Source organism: Balaenoptera ricei, chromosome 6 (genome assembly GCF_028023285.1).
Source record: "Balaenoptera ricei isolate mBalRic1 chromosome 6, mBalRic1.hap2, whole genome shotgun sequence".
NCBI classification, from domain to species: domain Eukaryota; kingdom Metazoa; phylum Chordata; class Mammalia; order Artiodactyla; family Balaenopteridae; genus Balaenoptera; species Balaenoptera ricei.
The window spans coordinates 110913132-110934548 of NC_082644.1; the positions used below are offsets into that span (position 1 = coordinate 110913132).

The following is a 21417-nucleotide window of genomic DNA, read 5'->3' on the forward strand; positions in this document are numbered from 1 at the left end:
TTTTGTTCTTTGAAGACACTAGGCATGCCTTGGGGACTTTGTTATTTCTTCTACCTGGAACAGTCTTTTCCCAGGAACCTACATGGTTAACTACCTCACCTCTTTCATCTCAAGTTCGAAAGCTACCATCTTAACAAGGTCTACACTAATCACCTTGTTTAAAATTGCAACCCACCCTTTTCCCCTCACTCTGACATTTCTGATCCATTTAACTATACTGTTTTCTTTCCACAGCAATTATCATTTATAACATACTATATAATTTGTTTTTATTATACTTATTTTTTATTATACTTTCTCCTTTTTCTAAAACATAAATGCTGTAAGGGCAGACATATTTACTAATGTAGTCCAAGTACCAAAACAGTGCCTGGTACTTAGGACATGCTCTTTAAGTATCTGTTCAATGAATGAATGAGGTAGATAGGATAACTTCCTCAAGGAAGTCACCGTGTCCAAAATATCCAACAGTGGAAAGCACAGAGCAGATACAAAATAAATACTTGATTAATTCACTCACTCAACAACTTTTTATTACATCTATGACCTGCTAGCTACTGAGGATGCAGTGATAAACAGAAGAGAATTCCATTTCTGTCTCAGCACTTAACTTACTGAGCTTATATGCCTATCTCCCCAATAGACTGTGGGCTCCATGAAGACCCTAACCTGTAAGTTATGTAAGTTAACTGTAAGTGCTCCATAAAATTTAATAAATGACTGAATGAATACATGAAATTGTCTTAGTAGGATTCATTAAAACTAATATTCTGCTATAGCACCATTAGTTTAATCAGTGAATATAAACATTGTATAAATCTCAATATGTAGTATGTCTGATGAATTCTTAAATTAATAACAATATTGATTATCTCTAGAAAATAGTATAATGTTCTCAATCAAAAAGATTTCCATGATCTCTTTAAGCAAACTCATTTATCAAAACTCAAAATTATTTAATAGGGTATCAACATCAAGTCTTCCAAAATTAATGTATTACCAAGTCCTACTAACCCATAAAAATACTTTTTTATGAACTTACCTTTACCTCCACTTAGTGGTTTTAAGTAGAGTGCCAAATCCTCAACACATTTCTTTGCAACCTCATAGTGTTTGTTCTCACCTAAATTACTTAACTTTACTGATTGATGATCTGGTACCTAAAAAACAAAGAAAAACTGAAGAAATACATTCATCCAGTTCATGCAATTGTTTATTTTATATTTGATAATAATCTTGGTGAGTGTAAACTTCTAATACAGAGACAATCAAAGTAGTTTAAGTAAAATTAAAGCCAAACACCTAGCCAATCTGCTTTCCAAGAACCAAGGATATCATACGTAATAGCATGGGCTGGGTGAATTAATGAGAGGAAAAAAGGAGGAAGTCAATTGTACAATGTATCAATGTTAATCCTTGGAGATGATAACTATGCTATAACTTTGAAAAATGTTAACATTAGGGGAAGCTGCAGAAAGTTAACAGGTTCTCTGTGTACTGTTTTTTGCAATTAAAAAAGTATTTCAAAATAAAAAGTAGGAAAAAAAGGCAAGAACTTTTTTCCCCTTACCACTTGGCACCTGCTTCCTATATAATTTACTTATTATATTTATTGTTTATGGTCTGTCCCCCCCTTGTTCTCAATGAAAGGTCAAAACTTGGGTAAAACCTTGGGCAGCTCTGCAACTTCTACAAATGATTTTGAGTAAATTATTTAACTGCTCCAGGTCATGGTTTCTCTATCTGCAAAATGAAGATGAAAATCCCTATTCCACAGTGCCATTATGAAAATTCAATTTAATTCTACAAATATTTATATTCATGGAGTGCTTACCACGTGCCAAGCAGTTTTAGGAAGTAGGCATCTATCAGCGAGCAAAACAGACAAAATATCTTGCCCTTGTGTAGCTTACATTCTAGTAAAGAGGAAGCAGCCAATAATTTTTTTTAAAAAATAAATAAATATATAGTATGATAGAAGGTGGTCAGTAAAAATTATACAGCAAGGATAAGGGGGATTTGAGAGTGTTGGAGGGGGATTGCAATTTTAATAGGGGTGGTCAGGATAGGCTTCCTTGGGAATCATGACATTTGAATATAGACTTGAAAGAGGAGAGAGAATGAGTATCTTAGGCAAAATAACAGTCACTGAAAAAGCCCTCAGGTGGGAACAAGTTTGGTACGTCTTACAATTGGTTAGGAGGCCAGTGTGGCTTAAGCAGAAAGAGTGAGGACAGAGCAGGAGATAAGGTTGAAGAGGTAATAGAAGTCACATTGTAAAGACCTGCAAGATAATTTAAGGACCAACCGAGAGAACATTTATAAGTGAAAAAACACAATACCTGACCTATAGCAGATGCTAAATGATAGCTAGTATTACTACAAATAATCTACAGTATTTTATTGGATCTAAGATGCCATTGTTTGCAAGAGGCACCATTGTTTTATGCACCATTAAGGAAAAAACTGCCAGTTAATTTATGACACACTATTGATAAATAGATGCATCTTGATTTCAGCGTGTCTAACTGGATTATGAACACTGAAAAGAAATGTGCTTTAAAAGGAAAAAGGAAAACCTCAAATATCAAGACACTAAAGGAATGGAGTATTTTAATTCATTGAATTTTCTAAGAAGTGATTAATCAGAAAAATCCTTACTTTCTTGCTTTAATATGTAGTACATGAGGTACAGAATTTCATCTTCTTCCTCACCTGTAAAATGGGGATCATAACTACCTGAAGAACTATGACAAGAACTAGTAATAATAGATGTGGACTGCTTACTATCATACCTAACACAAAGTAGGCCCTCATTAAATGAAAATTATTATAAATCTAGGGTCTTGCTGATTCAGTAAAATGATAAATAAGACATGCTATTTTTATAGCATATGAGCATAAGCAGAAACTGCAGAATTTGTTACTGACACTCTAGAAATTGGTTTTCTATATACACATCTTATATATGAATATATACCTATATAGACCTATTTTCTCATTTATAATATCATCCTAAAAGTTAAGTGAAGTTTTAAAGAAAACCAAAAAACCTCCACTTAAGGGTTCTAGATGGTTGATTTCTGGCCAAAGCTTTGATTACATTTCTTTTCACGCACCCTAATGACTAAATATTTATGTATGCTTATACAAAAATGTTTCTTATCCACCAAAATCACTTAAAAACATAACTTTTGACCACAGCACTGAATACAAAAAAGTATATAACTATATGCAATTTACAGTTTTGCATAAGGATTTATGACATTATGTAAAGAAAATCATTTGTGGAATACAATAATGAAAATCAGGTATATTGAGTATTTTTTATGTCTCAAATATCCCTCAACATACTTTGTACCCCTTAATGAACAAAGTTCTATAATTATTACTTATATCAAACACGTAAAATCCTGAAAGGTTACCTGGGCTCCAACTAACTGGAGAAGTGCGAAGTTGACAGGAAGCACATCAATGTCTGTGTTGATGGCAGTCTGATCAAAAGGACAAGCTTTTCGGTGAAGTTTATTCAAGCAGGTCTTGCAAACAGTGTGTGAACAACCTAAACTGATGGGTTTGTGCACATTCTCATCAAATTCATTATAGCAGATTGGACAGGACAGAAATTCTGTCCATTGAGCTGCCTGCACAGGCATTGTGGAAGCTGGATGCTCGGGTTAGCAGTCTAGCAGATCATTATTTTGCTGGGTAGTGTTTTGTAAGCTGGAAATGGACAAAAGTAAGAATTAACCATATATTCATCATTCACCTTTCAAGAGTTAACTGCTTAAGTCAACCATCACAGCTTCAAAACCTAAAACACTTCTTTTTTTTTTTTTTTAATAAATTTATTTATTTATGGCTGTGTTGGGTCTTCATTGCTGCGTGCGGGCTTCTCATTGCGGTGGCTTCTCTTGCTGCGGTGCACGGGCTCTAGGCGTGAGCTCAGTAGTTGTGGCGCACGGGCTTAGTTCCTCTGCAGCATGTGGGATCTTCCTGGACCAGGGATCGAATCCGTGTCCCCTGCATTGGCAGGTGGATTCTCAACCACAGTGCCACCAGGGAGGCCCAAATCCTAAAACAATTCTGAATAATGCTATATGCTTTGAACATCTTTTTCTTTAAATCTATTTGCTGAATTACATTTCTGAAACCTTTTTGTGTAGAAACAATATCCTAAGTGCTCCTTCTGACAACATATTTATATCAGTTGCTCATCAAAGCTTTCATGTATTTTTCTTAATGACCACATCAAATAAACAGATTAACTTTCCACAATTTCATTTTTAGAAAAACAAATTACTTTGGATTGTTAATTAAAAAAAAAAAATTGTTTACCTTGGATATCTACTACCCCCAAGCATAGTAAGGTATGACCTAAGAGTTAGTGAACTCTGGAAATATTGATCCAAACAAAATCACAGTGAGTCAGGAGTGAAGGAACAGCTTTGCCACCTGAATGACCAAGTCAGTCAAGGATAGTTCACCTTGGCAGTTTCACAAAAGAGGAAATCTCTGGTCAGGACTTGACTATGAGGCTAACTAAGGTACTGAAACAGTATGAGAGAAGACTGTTAATGATAGAGCCGTTTGTCCATAAATGAAAGAATGATGCTAACCTTAAAAACAGTGCCAAAGAAAAAAAAAAAAGAAGAAAATACAAATGTTGAATGTAATTCCCTACAATACTTCTGACAAAACGTATCAGTTAGTGATATATTTATATATATATATATAACCAAAAACTGTCAGGTCCAATGAGCAAGATGTTGAAGAATAAAATAATATTCTTATCTAATAACTCTAAGCAGAAAAACAGCAAAATACAGTTGACCCTTCAACAACGCAGGCTTGAACTGTCCAGGTCCACTTATACACATATAATTTTCTTTTTTTTTTTAATAATACTTTTTTTTTAAACATCTTTATTGGAGTATAAGCCCTTTACAATGGTGTGTTAGTTTCTGCTTTATAACAAAGTGAATCAGCTATACATATACATACATATACATATATCCGCGTATCTCTTCCCTCTTGCGTCTCCCTCCCACCCTCCCTATCCCACCCCTCTAGGTGGTCACAAAGCACAGAGCTGATCTCCCTGTGCTAATCTCCCTGTGCTATGCGGCTGCTTCCCAGGCTGCTTCCCACTAGCTATCGGTTTTACATTTGGTAAATACATAGATATTTCTCAGTAGTAAATACTACAGTACTACGGAGTATGGCTGATTGAATCCACAGATGCAGAGGAACCATGGATACAGATGGACAAGTATAAATTATATGTGGATTAACCCCAGCATTATTCAAGGGTCAACTGTTTAAATTTCTATCTTTATATATGCATATGATTAAAAGGCACACAGGGAAAAAAATGACAGTGATTTTTCTTTTCTTATTACTAAGAATAAAACGTTCCATAATTTTTAATAAAATATTTAGTATCAAAACCTCTAATTTAAAATCTTTAGATCCTGGGACTTCCCTGGTGGCGCAGTGGTTAAGAATCCGCCTGCCAATGCAGGGGACACAGGTTCGAGCCCTGGTCCGGGAAGATCCCACATGCCGCGGAGCAACTAAGCCCGTGCGCCACAACTACTGAGCCTGCGCTCTAGAGCCCGCTAGCCACGGCTACTCAGCCCATGCGCCACAACTACTGAAGCCCGCGTGCCTATAGCCTGTGCTCTGCAACAAGAGAAGTCACCGCAATGAGAAGCCCGCGCACCGCAACGAAGAGTAGCCCCCGCTTGCGCAACCAGAGAAAAGCCCGCGCACAGCAACGAAGACCCAACACAGCCAAAAATAAATACATAAATAAGTAATTTTAAAAATATATATATAAAAAAAATAAAATCTTTAGATCCCAAACTTGAACACTCTACATTTCACAAATTTTCTGCATCTTCCAGTTCAAAACTTATATAAGTCTGACAGATGCTCTCTGGTGAACAAAAAATCTAGGTATTTAGGGCAATTATCAGCCAATACTTTATTTCATAAGAATGTTTACCAATCCAAATATATTAGTGCCACAGAAATCAGATGTTTAAAAATGTAATCAGATTCAGGACAGAAAAGTGTATAATTGATTCTCAAATAACCCCACACTCAAATGAGGAATTCTATTAACCTTTATTGTGCTTTTTATGTTCAAAAAAACTAAGGTTTTAAAAAATACCTTGGTAAAAATGAATTACAGAACTTGCTGTGTAAAAAGCACCTACACAAACTTTTCCTCCAACAGCTCTGATGCAAAGTATCTAATATCTTTATTTATAAACTACCCAAATCTTGCAAATTACGTTTACTTTATTTTACACATTTCACTTTCACATTTCCACATCTGTCAATGCCATCAATCTTAACAGTTTGCTTCCAACTTCAGAGATGAGCACTGAGCAGGTGAACACATCACTCCTTGAAACTATCCAACATTTTTAATGTTTAGTCTTCTAGGCTGCCGAATTATACAAGGAAAAGACCTTTAAGGAAGGATGAATTTTATGTTAAATCTAGTGCTGAGAGCCCTAATTTAGTTAATAACTTGAACTGATAAAATATTTATCAAAACAAGACACTCTATCTATTTTTTTCTTAATGGCCACCTGTTTGGAAATGCTAATTCTGTGGGTTAGGATACCATGGGCCACTGGGTAATAGGAAACTAGTAGCAAATACTCTTTCCTTATTTAGTTTTCCAAGATCATCCTGAAATGCTTTACGTTAAAGTTAATCAGTGGGGGGAGAAAAGCCATTTCAGTTTGAACTAAACATAAAAATGCTGTCTTTCATATTTTCACCTACTAGTTTTGAAGTGTTTCAAATTATTCAGGAATATACTTGATAGTTGTAATATCTCATATGTGTTTCTAGGTCTAAGAACACCAGCTGTTTTAATATAATTAATGCTGAGAAATTTAATTTCTAGTAGAAATCAAATAAATACCTTTGAAAGAAAAAAAAAATTTGTCAAATTCTCCTTCTGCTATGTGTCAGATTCTAACTTTCTGACAGGAAAATTACAAACTGAACTTTCCTGGTAAGATATAAGAAACGGTTTGACTTTTTAAAATGTTTTTCCTCAGTACCACTGTTGATAAATTCTAGATTCCTCAATTATGATAAAGACAAAATAAAATTTTGTCTGAAACACTGAAATGTTTAATTAGTGATGACAAAACTGACCTTTCATTTCTTTCAAAGGCACTTTGTAAATGTTTACCTAGAAAATATTTTTATAATTATCAAAAATGATAGCCTACTGTCTCTATAATTTATTTTTTAAAAAGCATCTAAATGACCCATAGCAAGCTAATAACGTATATTGATGTGTAAAACTTGCAGGTTTATACTAATACATGCCATAGTAACTTACTTGAAACTATGGAAGTTTTAAATTGCTAATAACATTTATATTTAACAGTAAAGTAGGTATCCATCCTAAAGATACTCCCAAAACATCTCAAATTGAGATAAAATGGCTTAAAAAGCCCATACCTCTAGATATATAAAGGGACTACTTAAGAAAAACATTCAAATTAAATTATTTGTATTAAGTCATTTCATTTACTAGTTACTAAAATTGAAGAATAACAAGATAAAGCATAGGAGTGAGAAATGCTATATTAGAGAGGAGACCTTAAACAGATTTTTACTCAAGTAATTTTTCAGGCTATAAGTTCCTTGTAATGCATACTAATTCATAAAACAGGAAGAGTAATAGACACCTCTTATATGATGCAAATTAGAAATTGCTTTATTAAAGGCAAACTGCTTATCAGCTAAGTACTTTCATTTTCTTAGTCCACCATGATATTATGCACTCAGTTCAGGACTATGAAACTTGATTTTAAAATGTCAGAGTAAGGTTTATGCCCCGTTCACTATTGTATAATAAAAAAAAATACAGTATTTCACAATTCTCTTTATAAAGATGTAAACATTAGGGCTCAGGTCTGTTAATTAAAACATTGTTTTCATTTTAGTTCACCCATGTGAGAAACTTAAGCTACTGAAATGGACTGTAACAGTACTTCTCAATTCAGAAACCTTAAAAATAATTAGTTTTGGACTTAAAAAATTATATTTAAAGCATCATAGGTACAATTTAGACCTTAACCTATAAAACTAACAAACAAAACCAATGAAAATAATCTGTAAATTCTAAAACTCAGCATTCAAACATATGAAAAGGACTGGAAAAAAGGAACTAAATTACAATGTTAAAGACTGCTATTATATGTGCTTCAGTATATGTTATGAAAGATATATGACTCAAGTTTTACTTCTAAAATCCACTATGGGGTTGAACTCAGTTTTTTAATAAGTATGAGATTTAACTTTCAACGTCTTCTATTAGAACAGTAATGGGATAATTTTCTATTTTAACTAATGTAACCAATAAAGTTTTGCTATTTTAGTGATGACTATCTGAAAAGTACTTTTTTTGAGATATAACTTAATTACTCACTTCTGCCTATCAAATAATGGCCACTGGATAAATTTACCCTTCATATTATCAAAGTCTTTAGCCTTTTGGTTATTCTGATTATAAGAAGACATTCTGTCAGGAAATTTTTGGTTTTTATGCACCTACTTCTATTCAGATAATTTATTTCTTGGAAGAGCAGTACTCTAGAACTGCACTGTCCAGTAGAAATATAATGTGAGCCACAAGCAATTTAAAATATCTAGTAGTTGGGAGGGAGGCTCAAGAGGGAGGGGATATGGGGACATATGCATGCATATGTCTGACTCACTTTGGTGTACAACAGAAACTAACACAGTATTATGAAGCAATTATACTCCAATAAAGATTAAAAAAAATAAAGAAAAAATAAAATATCTAGTAGTCACATTAAAAAAAGGAAAAACAGGTGAAATTAATTTTAATAAAAATTTAACCCAATTTAACCAAAATATCATTTCAACATGTAATCAATATAAAAAATTATATTTTAAATTCTTTTTTTTTTGGACTAAGTCTTGAAATCTGGTGTGTATTTTACACTTATAGCACATCTCAATTCACACCATCCGCATTTCAAGTGCTCAATTGCCACATGTGGCTATTGGCTAGTGTTGGACTGTGCAACTCTACAGTCCTTAAAATTATAAAGTAATCCTCAAAACTAATTTTTATTAAGAATTTGATGTTAAAGTTACATCTACACTTAGGAAGGTTTTCATAAAACTAAAAAGCCTGACGATCATAAAGATGTAACTTAACATTTATGAGACTAGGTGCAAAACATTATTTTAAATTTTCAGCTGGCTTTATTTTACTACATGCTTCCTTTTTCCATCAATAGAAAATGAAACTTCAACCCAGTCCAACCAAAACAATAAACAACTACTTATTATAATAAGATCTTATTGTAAGTTTATTTATCATTATTTGATATTGCACACAATGTGGAAGTTCTATTTCTGAATATAAAATTCTGTGTAAAGAAAAATGCTTTCCCTCCCAAAAGAATTTTTTTGACTTTTTTCAAACTGGAAGACACAGCAAATTACAAAAGCAGAAAATGAATTAATGAAAACATATGAACAAAGAACATAAGTCTTCTTACATGTCAGGTTAACCCAACAGTAATAACAGATCAGGAGTAACTCAAAGAATCCCCTAATGAACACGACTGCAATTAAATCCTCAAATAGGCGCCAATTTGAATTATAACATCTGCTTTTCCTAAACACATCTGGAATGTATGTTTAACATTTTGTCCTTCTAGCTATTTTCCAAACTCTAAAAATTTGGAAAACATCAATCTCCAAATCAACAAAAATGTTAATATTGAAAGATGGTCTTTGACAGGATGTAACGGCCTCGATTTCTTCAAGAACTGAATGTGGAAGTAAACAACATAAGAAAGGGATGTTATGTTAGAACAGTGGTGTGGCTTTTTAGACAGATAAAAGAATCCATGAAGTCTTCTTAATGTTTCGAGAAGCCACAACTAAATTTGTATGTTTAACTATAAACAGGCTGCACAAAGCTAACTAAAATACTTCTTTCTTTGCTTTTGGGTATAATTATATCAATTTAGTGTAGCAACATTAACTTTCTCAAGTTAATCAAAAGTTCCTATGGGAACTTAAAAGTTTGACTAATACAAACACAGAAAAAAGATTACTTAAGCACTTTATTTGGGATACAAAGTCATTCTAACACGGGTGGTGGGAGGAGAGTAGGAATTAAAAAGAAGGGGCCTAGCTAAGGGGAGACTAGGAATTAAAAGGGAACTAGGTAGTTATTTTAAAAAAAAAAAAAGAGGGTGGGAATCATGAAATTAGATCTACTTTATGTCAGTGATTACTTGAGGCTATTTTGATGTCAAGGTTCTATCTGCCGGTATCTTAAACTGTTCTGTGATTCCAAGGATGGAAATGACAGCTACCCCCATCTTCTTCCTTCCTGAAAGCTAAGAACAGAGAAAAGTAGAGCTGCTTCTGAGAAACAAAGATGCTTTCTACCATTCTTCTAAGATGGTGGAAGAGTCTCCTTAAGAGGCTTCTCCAAGAAGGAAAAATGAAGGAGGGAAAGAAAACCACAGCAGAATTCCCTGGCTGTTTCACGCCATTGCTCCGTCACAACCACTGTGCAACCACTCTGGTCCGGCCCTCTCCCTCCCAGGAGGTTAAGCCCTCCCAGGGCATTGTTTAGCCGGGGTCCCTATTTACCACTCAGATCGCCTCCACCATTCCTGCTTTAGGATCTCGGGAAGCCCCAGGGCAGAAAGCCGAAAAGCCAGGAGAGGACTTGGTTTCGAGGACCTCCTCCAACCCCACTCTTACTAACTGGTGTAGAAAAGGGAGAGGGAAGCCTGGTCTTTGCTTGCATGGGTTCCTTAGGGGAAGAAGCGGCCCCTCGGCCGGTGTCGACCGGAGGTGGCCATTAGCGCCGGGCGCTTGGTACTGAAAAAGCCCTACCAGGGCGAGGGGCCTCCTCCGGCCCGAGACTCCGGGCCCGGTCCGGGTGTCAGGTGCGGCCCTCGGTTCCCTACCCTCAGGGCACCGGCGACGACAACGCACAGACCCCGGGCTGAGACCGGTCACCCGCCCGACCGCCGGGGACCTGGGACCCAGGCTGGCCCCGAGCCGCATCGTGCCCGCCCCCGCCCTACCTGAGGGGGACCGGGCGGGGTCGCTAAGGGCCGCTCCCGGGAGCCCCGCGACCGCGCGGCTCGGCGACGGAGGCGCCTCGTCTCGCCGGGGCAGAGCTCGGCGGCGGCTTCACGGCCTCAAACTCCATCGGGAGGTACAGGGACAGCCCCGTTGGCGGCGGCGGAGGCCGCGACGGGGCTTCCTCCTCCCTCCGCCTCCGCCTCCTTCTCCTTCTCCTCCTCCTCACCAAGGAGGTGGACCTGGAGGGATCCCGACCTAGTTCTCGCGAGAAGATACTCCCCACCTCACGCGAGATCACGCCTGACCGGGAGCTGGGGAGGTGGAAGGGAAGCGTAGTACCCCCGCCCCCTGGACTGCGCATCAGCTTTCCTCGGGTCTACAGAGCCACCCTTTCACGTGACTAGGGAGCTCTGGAGCACTGTGGGAGGTGCTGTTAGGAGGCCTGGGCAAGCCGAAGGGCTTGATGGGAAACTCCCTGTACATTCATATGCGCCTCGAGCCAGCCTCCTAGACACTGGTTTTAGCCAGTATCTGACTCCCACTGTGGAAGGCGTGGTATGGATTGAGCATAATCTGAGGCATCTGTATTATATTGTACTCACTCTCCCATAATTAAATGCTGACAGGATCCCTCAGTCTCTCCACATAGATGCCAAGCAATCTCCCTATTTTATAAAAAAAAAAAAAATTCGTTTGCCTGGCACTAACGCCTTATCTCTTTGTTAAAGAGAGAATTCTGGGCTCTTCAGAAGCTGGCAGGGATAAAAATTCAATCACAAATTCTGGCGTCAATATCTCAATAAATATTTGTTGAAGGATTTCTTTTCATAGTAAACTGCAAGGTAGAATTTATTGTTTTTATAGATGAAGAAGCAGGCTGGGAATAGGGATCAGGGAAATACATTAGTCGACTATGTTACGTGCCAGGTCCTGAGTTACGTAATAAAATTTTTAATTTTACTATCTTGTTTCACATGCTCATCAAAATAATCCTAAAAGGCAGATACTATGTACTCTGTTACTGATGAGATACTGAAAAACACAAGTTAAGAAAATGTCCATGAATTTTAATTAAACTCAAGTCACTTTCCAATGTGAAACTGGATGTCCAACAAAAGCGTTTATGGAAGTAAACCCACCACAAATTAGAAGACATATGGAAAAGTAGTTTATAAACTATAATGAGTTTAAATATATATATACATATGGTTATTACTACCCAGATGGCAGGAAAACATCAGTGTTTTTAAAAAAAATATTCATTGGCCACATCAAAGATTTTCTTACATGCATTTTTATCCCTTTCAGTCACTTCTCTTTATGAAATATATGCCAACCCAATAGAAAGGTTCCCAACAATGATTCATTTGGTTCACTGTTTTCCATTCAACTAGATAGTGATGGATATATACATATCTTTTTTCCATTCCACTGGACAGTGGTATGTGATAACGTGATAAGATTTTTCAAAGGTAACCTGATCACATTTAAAATTTCAATTCCAATTCTCCTTCCCTCCCTGCTTTATTTTCTCCAACTCCGTTTTCAAAATCTGACAGTACATTGGTTTTACTTGCTTTCTGTCTGTCTCGCTCCAGTACAACACAAGTTTCTTGAGAGCAGGGATTTTTGTCTGTCTACCTAACTTCTAATACAGGTATATATTGTAAAGACTCTGTAAATATTTGTTGAATGAATGATTAAATGAATAGCCAGGAAAAATAGTTTCCTTTAAAATTCACAGATTAGACAAAAGACAAAGCTCTCCATTCCCATCTCCACTTTATTATTTCTTATGTAAACATATAGGATAGTTACATCCAGGGAAAAATGGCAAGGATTTTCTCTTACGCCAAAGTAACAACTGTCTTTCCAAGATCCGTTATACATAAATCCAGTAAATGAAGAGGCTGAACCAAAACATGCTACATATTTTCCCCATCATATCAGAAACACAAAGAACTAAAAGTGAATGTTTTCAGTGAATAAATTCAACACTTTACTTTGCCATACCTGCATTTTAAGAAAAGATTTCATTTTCCTGAAATTGTTTAGACACATCATGCAAACAGACACTCTCCTAGGAATGATTTGAGATCCCTCTGTGCTACCGAACAGGAATAAATAATAATAAATAACAACCATCACTTTCACAAAACACCCCTTCGCCCTAAGCAAAAATCTCAAAGTGCTTACAAAAAATTTCACAAGAATCTTACAAGGCACACATAAAACATAAACATAGTACAACCATAATTTTTTCAAACATCAAAGATAGATACCAATTTCTAAAAAAACCAGTTTATTACTATTCTTTTACTCTCCCCTCCCATTTCCATCCCTCCCCCACAAAATTTCATCCTAGGAAGCAAAAATAAGAAAAGCACTTCAATCACAAACTATTTCTGAAAGGGAAATGTTCTCATGCCTACAAATGGCCAATCATAGGTCAAATGGGAAAGAAAATTGAGTGCATAGAATTTTAGACCTGGAAATGATCTTACAAATTATCAAGATCAAAGTTGTTATTTTACATATAAATTTAAGAAAAGCTCAAGGAGAGGTGACCTACCCAATGTCGCTAACTAGTGACCTGGGAATTATGAAGTTGTTTTTCTTATCTAATATGAGAGCTGGATTACTTAAAATCTCTCCCAGAGTTAAAAATCTATAAAGAACATATTTTTCACAGAAGTATCACAAAAAAGATATTTAACATTTATAACAATCAACATGTGATTCATCACAAAATTCATTAAATGGTACAAAGTATATTACATTTTTAAATGTGGAAGGGCTTCCACAGAAACTAAACATAGCAGAAATTCTAAATAAAGCTGAGGTGAGTAGAGGAGGAACAGAACATCTTGAAATAAGATGTATCCAGTCAGGCTTCTTTACAAATAGTTCCTGTGTTTTAGAAAATATGATTTGCCCTGCACTATATTTTAATCTTGTTATAACAGCAAAAAGTTTTGTGTTATACGTGGACAGGGATATTAGAGAGCAATGGCTCGTAACACAATTTGAAATATTGCTCTCAGTTAAATAACCACACAGTCATGGTTTTGCTTTTGGCACATTTCCGGAAATACAGAGTAAAACTCTAGGGAGGGCTTCTTTCTAGCGTAAATTTGTGCTATGCCACACCCTGCTACCCTTCCTGTTGGTGTGGGACTCTCTAGGGACCTAAAATCCCAGCACCCGGCCCTCCGCCCCAAGTAAATCCGGACGTGGCCATTACTGGTCAGATTTATTCCAGGCCTGAGTGCATTCTTCTTCTCTTCTCATATATTGGAAAGTTTCTTTGCCTGCAGGATCCCAGTTCCCTGACCAGGGACTGAACCTAGGCCATGGCAGCGAGAGCCCAGAATCCTAACCACTAGGCCCCCAGGGAACTCCTGGGCGAGCATGATCTGAAGGGAAGTGTGGGAAACCTCACCTGTCGGTCTCTGTGTGGGAGATGACTGTGCGGAATCCCTCCCGTGACTGTGGGCAGCAGTCCATTCCACGTAGTGAGGTCGCCCATGTGTGCATGGTTGTGGCACAGGAAGAGGGTATGCTGAGTCCAAGCATTAAACAGTATCTTTGAAACTTTCAGGATTGGCTTCAACAGCCTAAGGAAGATGCCTGGAAGAGGAAAGAACTGGAGTCTGGGATGGCTCTTTCTCAGGAACGGTTGACCTTTGAGGATGTGGCCATAAAATTCACTCAGGAGGAGTGGGAATACCTGGACCCTGCTCAGAGGGCCTTGTACAGGGACGTGATGGTGGAGACCTATAGGAACCTGATCTCTGTGGAGATCTTCTGATGGTTCTCACGAGGAAGACCTTGCTAAATTGATCGAGCTCTGGGGAAATCAGAGACAAGCAGTCAAGAGAGCAGAGCCAGATGAAGGAGCGCCTGGCAGCCCTCTCTACTCACGTGACAGAGCTGGAGGAAGATCTGTACGTGGCCAGAGAAGACCTCATTAAATCTGAGGAAATGAACACGAAATTGAAACGAGATGTCCGTGAAACTGAGGCTAAAAACTGCCAGTTGCAAGAACGCCTGGAGCTGGCACAGCAGAAGCTGCAGCAGACCCTGCAGATAGCAGAGGTGCTCCCCAAGGTGGAGGCGGAGCTGGCCCAGAGTGTGGCTGCACTCTCCAAGGCACGGCAGAGAGAAAATGAATGAAGAACATAATAAACGCTTATCGGACACTGTTAACAAGCTTCTTTCAGAATCTAACAAGAGGCTTCAGCTTCATCTTAAAGAGAGAACAGCTACTCTAGCAAAGAAGAAGTCTCTCCTACTAGAAGTTGAGAATGCAAAAACGCAGTTAGAAGAAATGCAACATGGTAAGGATCAGCTAAGACTAAACCTGGAAGCCCTGAGAGCTGAACTGGACCAGACGAGGCTGAGAGGAGCTCCATCACCAAGGCCGACCCCACTTGGGCAGCGTCCCAGATGTCAGGTTCCCCGTGGCAGATGGGCCCGCAGACTCCTTCAGCAGCAGCGTGGTGTGGTCGCACCCCCAGAAAGGCCGGCTGCCAGCGCTGCGTGAGGAGACTTCCAGGACACCAGCTTCCCGAGAAGCGGTACAAGATGACAAGATGACCATAAAATGTGGAACCTCGGCCCCCTCCTCCCCGCTGTCCCTTCGGCTGGACCGGATGCACAAAGGGGCGCTGCACACAGTCAGCCCCGAGGACACCAGGGCTGGGCACACTCAAAAGGTTTGCAGGATGGCCCCGTGAGCAACCCCAGCAGCAGTAACAGCAGCCAGGACTCGCTGCCCAAAGCCCCCAGGAAGAAGGTCATCAAGTCCTCTATCAGCCGCTTGTCTGACAAGAAAGAAAAGGGCCGACCTGGACATCTTGGCAAGGAATCGTGATGACAAGGTGGTATTGCAGAGACAGAAAACTCATCTCAAGATGCCTTGGGACTCAGCAAATTGGGAGGACAGGCTGAAAAAAATCGTAAACTTCCAAAAAACAAATGACCCCATATCCAAACACTGCCCGACAGCGACCACTTGGAGACCCAAGTTCCCAACCACTGAATTGCTTGAGCCTCACGAGCACGACATGTGAGAAACCTGCTGGCAAAAACAACTTTTTATTAAAATCGTTTTCAACTCGTTAGGAGGAAACATCTTAACTTTCAGACGTTAAGTGGCCCACAGAACTGTACACTTTTATCTTAAACCTGTTCAAGACAGGAACTTAAAGTGAGCATTTTAATGGTACAGGGAAGCACCCTCCCCTGCCCTGGCCCTGGTGCTCCCTGTGCAGACAATTTTTATTTATGAGTGACTGGAAAACAGTGACTAAAAGAAGTAGGAGGTTTATAATTCTCACCTAACAGGAAGTCCAGAGGGTGCAGTGGGGTGTGATGGATCCTCTGCCCCTTCTACCTCCATGACCACTTAATCCTTAGTGTCCTTACAGCAACTCTCGCATTGTGCATTTTTTTCAGTCAATATCCTCATAAAAAGAAAAATAAAATGGTTTTTTGCTCTCTCTTTTTATTGTATCTCTATGAGATGATGGATCCTTACTAAATTTATTGCACTAAGTATTTCAATATATGTAAGTCAGAATATTATGCTATACACCTTAAACTCATAAAGTGATGTATGTCAAGTACATCTCATAAAACTGAGGGGGAAAAGGCAAATAGAACACTTTAGGAAAAATGAAAAAAAACTCTAGGGAGGGTTATAAAAATTGCATTAATGTAAATGAAAAAAGTTATTAAGAGAATACTAATAGCTACCCATATTTAAACTGCTCATCTAGTGACAGTAAGAAAACTAATATATATTGCCAATTCAAGATAAAAAAAAGGAATGAACTACTGACACACACAGCAACATGGATGAGTCTCAAAGGCATTATGCTGAGTGAAAAAAGCATATCAAAAGGGAACATGCTGGGAGCTTCCCTGGTGGCGCAGTGGTTAGGAATCCGCCTGCCAATGCAAGGGACACGGGTTCGTGCCCCGGTCCGGGAGGATCCCACATGCCGCGGAGCGGCTAGGCCCGTGAGCCACAACTACTGAGCCTGCGCGTCTGGAGCCTGTGCTCCGCAACGGGAGAGGCTGCGACAGTGAGGCCCGCGCATCGCGATGAAGAGTGGCCCCCGCTCTCCGCAACTGGAGAAAGCCCTTGCACAGAAACGAAGACCCAACACAGCCAAAAGTAAATAAATAGATAAATAAATTAAAAAAAAAAAAAACAAAAAAAAAAAAAAAAAAAATAAAGGGAACATGCTACGGATTTCCCTGGTAGTCCAGTGGGTAAGACTCCGTGCTCCCAATGAAAGGGGCCTGGGTTCGATCCCTGGTCAGGGAACTAGATCCCACATGCATGCTGCAACCAAGAAGTCCGCATGCCGCAACTAAAAGATCCCGTGTGCTGCAACTAAGACCCAGTGCAGCCAAAAGAAATAATAATTTTTTTTTAATAAAGAGGAACATACTATAAGGTTCCATTTATGCTATTTCAGAAAAGGCAAAATTATAATGATGGAGAACTGTTGCCTGGGTTTAGTGCTAGGATGAGAAGCTGACTACAAAGGGGAAGCATAAAGGAGTTTTGGAGGGTGATGGAATGTTCTGTATCCTAATTGCAGTGGTGGTTGCATAAATCTGTACATATGTAAAAATTCATAGAACTGTACACCAAAAACAAAGGTCAATTTTACTGTACGTTAACCAACAAATAAAATAAATTTCAAAAAGGAAACAGAAAAAATATCTTAGAGCTTCATGCCAATGGTATAATTTTACTGGCCACAAAATTATTAAATGTAACCGTATTAAATAAAATCAAGAAACCTGGGCCCAATTAATCATTTCTAAAATATGTATACTAACAACTCATAGAAATATTATTGTAAGGAATATTAGCTTATGTATAAGGAAAGTCTGCTACTTCCAAATGAATTTGAATTGTGTTCCTTTATGGTTTAAAACAATACATACCTTGGTGTTTAGTTTAGAATCCAATAGAGTTGGTTAAAAAAAAAATTCACTAGTCCTATCCGTTTTTAAAATCACTAATAATGGGTAATAGTATGTTTTAAATTTTATTTTCTCTTCCCATTATCCTAATTTATTGAAGTTATGGTATGGTTGGATTTTACACTTATATCAATTATCTAGAGACTCAAAATCAGAATCTGGAAATACTGCTGGATGCTCTGTCACTAGAATCAAGAATATTTAAGAGGAACATTATTTCTCTAGGTAAACCACTGGGACTTATATATAATGTATGAGATAAGACAGCATCCTCTCAGCTTTAACATGTCTCCCACACTTTGGAACTGGTAGTACAAGTTCAGAAAGAATAACTTGTGTAGGTAGACCAAAAATAAGACCCAAAGATAGGGTTGGAAATGCAATATTACAAATGCTGCATTTCTATAGAAAGACTTGCCTAACAGAATGATGTAAGGCTTACATAGCAAGGTGTGATTCTAATTATAGTCGATTTTGCCTTTCCAGATCATGCCTGGGTAGTTTTTCACCACTGCTTCTGCCATGGACAGAGGTTAAGTGCTTTTTGAGAGCAGATTTGTGCTTGAAATCCATGTCACAACAGTGGCATTTGTATGGCCGATCCCCACTGTGTATGTTCAAGTGGTCCTGAAGTGTGCTTTTAGCAGTAAATGTCTTCAGGCATACAGTACACTGAAAGGGCCGTATGCCCATGTGCCCTCGAATGTGCCGGTTGAGATTTTTCTTTTGTGTAAATGTTTTCCCACACTGTAAGCACAAGAACAGTTTATGCATCTTAAGGTGGCGCAGATAGTTTTCAACGTGAAGAAACCCCCGAGGGCACCGGGGGCACTGGTGCCTCAGGGAAAAAGCATCCTCTAGATTCTGACTCTCATTCACTGTACCATGACTTCCTTCAGTATTCTCACAGAATAAGCCCTGATCTTGATTCCCAGGAACTTCTGCCACTCTGCTCTCAACTGTAGAATTGATCAGTGAATGCTGTGTTTCCGAGAAATACATGCTTGCTTTTGAAGAGGTACAAGGCTGTGAAAACTTCCCATTTTCTACACCCCCAGTACTGATTGATTCCACATGGAGGATACGAATTTCACTGTCTTTAAAACCTATGTCTACTGAAGACAGCTCCGGTGACTTCATTTCCTTTCTTTCTGATGTCAAGCTCTCTACTGCAGACTGTAAAGCATTGCTTTCTTCTTCTTTAACATGGAAATCTATGTTTACAGGACTATCCTCTGAAATTTCAATGATCTCACAGTCTTTATCTGAATTTTCTTCTTCATTCTTAACATCTGGATCAGAGGATTGACACAGGTCAGCATGTTGATTGTTATTTTTCATAGAAAGATCAATTTCCAGATATTTTGACAAAGCTTCTGTGCACTTTTCCACAATGTGAACCATCTGAAGGTAACTAGCAGCAGTCAAGTATTTCAAAAGCTCTTTCCTTTTAACTTCAAGTGCTCCAGTGTAGCAAGAGAGCAACAATTTTCTGCCAACTTCTGCACTCTGCAAGATGGTGATTCTGACATGTTTTGACTGCGTGAGTAAAAATTGATCTCTCATAAAAGTGGAGCAAGCAGCTAAAATCACCTTGTGCCCCTGGAACTCAGTGTCATTAATATAAATTGAAACATCACAAAATAAATTCTGCTGTCTCAAGAGATTCATTTTCTGCAAGACTACATCTCCTTGCTGTTCAAACTGGAAGTGCAGAACATCAGACTCAGCAGCCATGGTCACAATCTAAGCAAAATAAAACATAAACATTGATGTAAGGATCGGGGATGCTTTCCTACACTGTGATAGTAAAAACAAACAATCAAAAAATCCTAAACCTAAACTGGGTAAAAGACAACTCAAATTCTAATCTGGGCGCTAAGAGTGAACCCCTATATAACCATCTCAAGACCCAGAAAAATAAAACGCATTTCTCTATGATCTTGTGGTACATCTTTCATACTTTTGTTACAGAACTTATTACGTTGAATTGTACTCAACAGTTTCTATGTTTTTCTCCTTGACTAAACTGTATGTGCCTTGTGTTCAAGGACATTGTTAATGCCCACTACTAAGTGGACTTAACTCAGTTTCCCAAATTAGAAACCTTAATGTAATCTCCAAACTTCCTATTCCTCATCACTACTGCAGGTCTTCCTTCTGTTCACCTGGACCAATGCAGTCTCCTTGATACGACACTCTCCTACATTCCAAACTACCCTCCTAAGTGGCACCAGATTAACATCTTTTAAAACTTTTTAAAAAATTCTATTTTACTCTTCTGCTTTAAATCCTCCATTCCTCTCCTCTACCTCCAGGACAGCCTAACCTTCTTAGCAAATACAAGATCTTTCATTATTTGGCCTTCACCAACGTTATGGCTTTACCTTTCCTCTATCTTTTACACTGAAGCTTCTTTGATATTTAGATTTTCACCACTGGTCAGACAAGAAGACCCAATTACACCTTTGCACATGTTACATTCGCGCTTTCAGCTAGTGATTTGGCTGAAGGCTCAAATCAAGTAAGATTTATCCACCCGTCTCCCGGACAGAGTCAGTTGCTCTCAGAACACCATGAAAAGGAGCCTGGTTCATCTGAGTTCCTGCAGCGAGCACAAGGGCAGGCACAGAGCAGGGGCAGCTTCGGGAATATCTGTTGAACTGAATCCGGACCCCAGGTGGCCTGGAAGATCCTCCAGTTCGCCACATAGGTCTTCCCGAGCCAAGCCTGCCAGGACCAAGGTCCTCACGGCCAGGTGTCTGCAGCACCCCTCCAGCCACTCCCGGGCCGCGCCTAGCTGCTGCCCTCCTCCTCCTCCGCCTCCTCCTCCGGCTTCCCCACCTGCCGGAGTTTCCCCACCCGCTCACTCACCGACTCAGAAACCAGAGCCGAGCTTTCCGCTGCAGCGGCGGCCCAGGCCGGAAGGTGGGGTCAGTCTGGGAGGAAACACATCCGGTGTCAACTAGCTTCATTCTTTATTGGGGCCCGCTGGGCGTCCCGGAAGGACATCCTGAGACAGTCTCCCTTACTCCCCCCACGCCTGGAATAACAGAAAAGCCCCCGAATTCTGGCAAGTCCCATCTCTCCTGTCCCACTTTCGGTACGCAAGCCGGTCCCCTCCGTGAGCTCTCCTCAACATCCGAATAGCAGACAGGTTGTGAAGTTGGGGTACAGCGCGTCTGTCAGAGTACCCAGCACCGGGACCCCTGGGAGGCCCTCCCGGATTATTAGGGGCCAGGTCCTCTGCTTACCCTGAAATATACAATTTAAAAGGTG

The 21417-nt window shown here is 39.0% G+C and overlaps 2 protein-coding genes and 1 pseudogene across 7 annotated transcripts in view; 1 reads left to right on the forward strand and 2 right to left on the reverse strand.

The window, feature by feature from the left end:
* Nucleotides 1-11352, reverse strand: part of RC3H2 (ring finger and CCCH-type domains 2) — a 46336-nt gene extending 34984 nt beyond the window's left edge. For all 4 annotated transcript variants that reach the window (XM_059925555.1, XM_059925554.1, XM_059925553.1 and 1 more), the window contains exons 1-3: nt 11130-11352; nt 3426-3723; nt 1043-1160 (exon numbers count right to left, since the gene is read on the reverse strand). In XM_059925555.1, the coding sequence (XP_059781538.1) occupies nt 1043-1160; nt 3426-3656 (349 nt within the window). In that variant the 5' untranslated portion in view covers nt 3657-3723; nt 11130-11352. The remainder of the gene's footprint in view (nt 1-1042; nt 1161-3425; nt 3724-11129) is intronic.
* On the forward strand, nt 10845-16114 carry LOC132368107 (liprin-alpha-1-like; annotated as a pseudogene).
* On the reverse strand, nt 12913-21062 carry ZBTB6 (zinc finger and BTB domain containing 6). Of its 3 annotated transcripts, none has more exons than XM_059925559.1 (3): nt 21013-21062; nt 18581-19884; nt 12913-14760 (listed from the first exon to the last, which is right to left on the reverse strand). In XM_059925559.1, the coding sequence occupies exon 2, from the start codon at nt 19873-19875 to the stop codon at nt 18601-18603; it is 1275 nt and encodes a 424-aa protein (XP_059781542.1). In that variant the 5' UTR covers nt 19876-19884; nt 21013-21062; the 3' UTR covers nt 12913-14760; nt 18581-18600. The 3 variants fall into 3 exon arrangements, with proteins under 3 accessions (XP_059781542.1, XP_059781540.1, XP_059781539.1); XM_059925557.1 differs by having other exon boundaries at nt 12913-16598; XM_059925556.1 differs by lacking the exon at nt 12913-14760 and having other exon boundaries at nt 17996-19884.
* Nucleotides 21063-21417: the final 355 nt, after the last annotated feature.

Bases quoted from the DNA above. Each gene is read 5' to 3' on its own strand.
- ZBTB6 (XM_059925559.1), bottom strand. From the start codon at position 19,875: ATGGCTGCTGAGTCTGATGTTCTGCACTTCCAGTTTGAACAGCAAGGA.